Source organism: Meleagris gallopavo, chromosome Z (genome assembly GCF_000146605.3).
Source record: "Meleagris gallopavo isolate NT-WF06-2002-E0010 breed Aviagen turkey brand Nicholas breeding stock chromosome Z, Turkey_5.1, whole genome shotgun sequence".
Classification (NCBI taxonomy): domain Eukaryota; kingdom Metazoa; phylum Chordata; class Aves; order Galliformes; family Phasianidae; genus Meleagris; species Meleagris gallopavo.
Window position 1 is genome coordinate 6,622,043 of NC_015041.2, and position 3,449 is coordinate 6,625,491.

At 53.9% G+C, this 3,449-nt stretch overlaps 2 protein-coding genes across 7 annotated transcripts in view; both read right to left on the reverse strand.

Annotated features, from left to right (window-relative positions):
* Nucleotides 1–3,449, reverse strand: part of UBAP2 (ubiquitin associated protein 2) — a 583,216-nt gene that overhangs the window by 251,796 nt on the left and 327,971 nt on the right. The gene's annotated exons all lie outside the window — the stretch shown is intronic.
* RPP25L (ribonuclease P/MRP subunit p25 like) lies at nt 1,479–3,439 on the reverse strand. 2 transcript variants are annotated; one of them, XM_010725209.3, is made up of 2 exons: nt 2,997–3,439; nt 1,479–2,785 (listed from the first exon to the last, which is right to left on the reverse strand). In XM_010725209.3, exon 2 carries the CDS (start codon nt 2,774–2,776, stop codon nt 2,231–2,233), a length of 546 nt encoding a protein of 181 aa, XP_010723511.1. In that variant the 5' UTR covers nt 2,777–2,785; nt 2,997–3,439; the 3' UTR covers nt 1,479–2,230. The 2 variants fall into 2 exon arrangements, with proteins under 2 accessions (XP_010723511.1, XP_010723512.1); XM_010725210.3 differs by having other exon boundaries at nt 2,991–3,439.

A 3,449-nucleotide genomic window follows, 5' to 3' on the forward strand; every position in this document is an offset into this window, starting at 1 on the left:
TGCGCGCGGTGCGGTGCGGGCGCAGACGCCGGGTGGTACGTGCGCTGCCCGGGCTGCTGTGTGCACACGTATGTGCATGGACGCAGGCACACCCCAGCCCCTTATCTGCACTGTAGCAGGGGTGAGGATGAAGCAGCTGTGATGGCTTTACTGGGGACACACGCGGAGCGCCCCTGGGAGGGGTGAGCAGCCCCGTGCGCAGAGGCACCACGTCCTGTGCACAGTACAGACAACGAGGCAGGCGGTGGCCCGGCCCTGCAGCCGGTCCCCGCGCAGCCTCAGTTCGAGCCCCAGAGCTACCCATGGCTGCTGGCCAAAAGATTGGGTGCTGAGACTGAGGGACACCCGTGCAGCACGTGTGGCTGTGGGTAAAGGACACCCACGTGGCACACGCTGCACCGCTGCTGGAGGGCCCCGGGATCGGGGCACAGCTCAGTTAGGAAGTCTGCAAAGGCTGAGCATCCTGGTGCCTACACGTGCTCCAAAAAGCCATCTCTGGGCCACAAGCCGCAAATGCGGGTCAGCGTTCTCTGCCCACGAGGGACCAATGTGGCCGTGTGCAGTGCAAAGCATCAGGGGAAGTCCGAGCACCTGTCCCGACGACTCATGTTCTGCGCCGAGCAGCTCAGTACGGCTTGGTCACATCAGGAAGAAGGCGGCAGGTTATGAGATGCAGATCCGCAAGGCAGCTGGGGACCTCTCCTGGCTGCCAGCAGCACACCCACCTCTGTTGGCTCTGCTGTCCACTCGTTGGGTGGGCTTCGCTTCGGGAGATGCTCCGTAGCCCGTGGATAGAGCCCAATGTGCCGCTGCATCCACCTGGGAACGATTTTTGTACTGCAAGAGATATAAAACCACTCTGCAGCTCTGACTAGGAGCTGAGAGGAGCGCTGCCACAAGGAAGGATTATACGGGCTATTTCAGGATCTAGCTCTAAGTTGAGGGTGTTGAACAGTAAACAAACACAGACATGCTGCTCATTGCAATGCAGGCAGTGCAATCAGATGTTCAAGCATCTTCCCTTAGCATTTATCCCTGAACTGTTAATTAGTAAAAGCTACTAGTCAGTCTGCTGCTCAATTCAGGCATCAGTCACCAAGCTTTCTGCTGTGGGCCCACGGTGGCACAGCAGAGCCACACAAGGCCATTGCCCTGCAGCTCCTTCCTGCCCAGCATCACTTCCTGCAGCTGCTCCAGGAGCAAAGCTGTGGCACACGATGTGATGCTCCATCTCCTGCTTCATTCAGTAGCATTCAGGACAACTATTTTTAAGACTGCTCTTCCAGAGAGTTTAAAGGAAAATTGAAAAGAACAGCAAAAAGTTTCCCCCAAAAATACCATCCTGGCTTTTCCACTGGAAGAAAAGGTGAACGGCAAAGGAAAATCTTCCTCCATCATCAGGGTCCACTTACAGGAGAAAAATGCCTGCAGCTGCAGCCCCATCAGTAATGCTGAGGGTGACCCCCAGTGCAACGAGGAAGACACAACAAATTTTTTATCACTTAAAAACTTTATTTTAAACCCATCTCTATGCATCATAAAGGAGCAGAAAGGGGAAACAAGCATCTGGAGCTTACCATTGCCACCCCAGTGCACTTGCCCTTGCCTATATGGTTTCAGTATGGCGATGACATTAGTTGACTCCTGCCAGAAGTATAACTGTCAGCTCCAGAGAGGAAGTGAAAATAGGACGGAAAGGGATGATTGGCACACAGTGAGTTGCATCCCTGCAGTCCCACATCTAAACCATCGGGACACTGGAAGGCTTGAGCAGAATATGGCTTCTCAGGCACAGGTGAAGTGGTTGATCCAGCCCAGAACAACGCCATCTGCACACAGGAGCTGCGATGATGGGCTGGCAGCCCAAGCTGGGCTACATCTCCCCTTTGGGAGCTGCCTCCACCCCTGTCCAGGCAAAGCACTGCCATACCTGGAATGCCTGTTTGGGCTTACTAACTGGATGCCAGTGGTCCTTGCCCAAATAGGTGAATCCTGTATTTCCATCTCATCCCTGAGCAACAGGCTATGGAGTGCAGCCTGGCACCATCTGACAAGGAAACTTGCCAAAACACTATTTAGACAGCTACAGTTTTGTCAATTTTGGAACAGTGAGTTCTCCTGTCTACCCCTAACAGCTCTGCAAGCCTGCAAGCAGCTTTCCAGCTAGAGCAGCTGGTTTCTGTAACATCCCCAAGCTACACCCACAAGTGTCCCTGTCTCAAGACTTCACTCAGGACTCCCCAGGCCCTCCGCTGGCACGAGGGTGCTTTCCCATGCTGCCAGTTCCCCTTCCTCCACCCTGCTTCCTCTTCATTTGGGCCTGGGATTCTGCTTTAAGTGTCTCAATCCAGAAGGCGTCAAAAGAGCCTGGAGCCTGATATCCAGGCTCGTGGGGGTCAAGGGCATCTTTGCTCAGCAGGACACATATGGCAGGAATGTTTCTCTTCACTGTCAAGGCATCAAGACCTGCCTCAGGCACAATGGGTTCCCAGATCTCCTCAATCTGTTTAAAAAGCACTTTGGTAATCTGGTGGAGTTCTTTCAGCCTTCTTTTCATGATTTCCACACATGTGATGGTCTTGCTAACAGCCTTGCCTGAGCCAGTGAAAAGGATCTGCCTCACTGAGTCCAGTTCCATCTTGCCAATGGCGTAGCCCATCAGATTTCTTATTTTACTTCCATCTTTCACTTTCATTTCAATGATATCAGGAGGCAGGTCAGTGAAAGGAAGAGGACAAGGTTTCTCCACAATTTTGGTCTTCTTATAGTTTTCCATTCTGCTGCGCTGAAAAGGAAAAGGGACCCATGAATACTTGTAATTAGGGCTCCTACAAATCAACCAGTGTGGGCCTTCCCACCCAACGAGAAACGCAGCAGCATCTGCAGCTTCCAACAACCTGTGCCAGCACAGCAGAGCTTGAATCTGAGGCTGCTATTGGCATGATTTCAGCCTCAATGACCACGAGAAAAGTCTCAGCACCTCCACACACCTGTACCTGAGAAACTTCCAAACGCTGTGCAGAGGACTTCTCGCTCCAGTTACGTGTTATCTTTTCTCCAAACGGCACAGTCAGATTTTGGCACTCGGACAGGGCAGATACAAACTATCCACCAGAACACCCCAGGTGTGCAGAAGTACAAAGCGAAGCGCTCATTTCTAGCACAGGCAGCCCCGGCACCGCTCAGCAACGCGAATGCAGGGGTCAAGACTGGAAAGGAGCAGCGCTGGTTCAGCTGGAGGAATCCTGGAGAAAAGCGAAGAATAAACGAAAGAGTTCAGGTAAGCGAGCCCACACTTCCACCCCGGTGGGCCCACAGCCACGGCCGGCTCCCGGACAGCCACACAGCAGGCACGGCCACACGGCCGCGATTCCCGCGGAAGGGCGGGGGCCAAAGGGAGGTAGGAGGAGGCCGAGCCCCACAGGACCCGTCCTGAAGGCCGGCCGCCG

Bases quoted from the DNA above. Each gene is read 5' to 3' on its own strand.
- RPP25L (XM_010725209.3), bottom strand. From the start codon at position 2,776: ATGGAAAACTATAAGAAGACCAAAATTGTGGAGAAACCTTGTCCTCTT.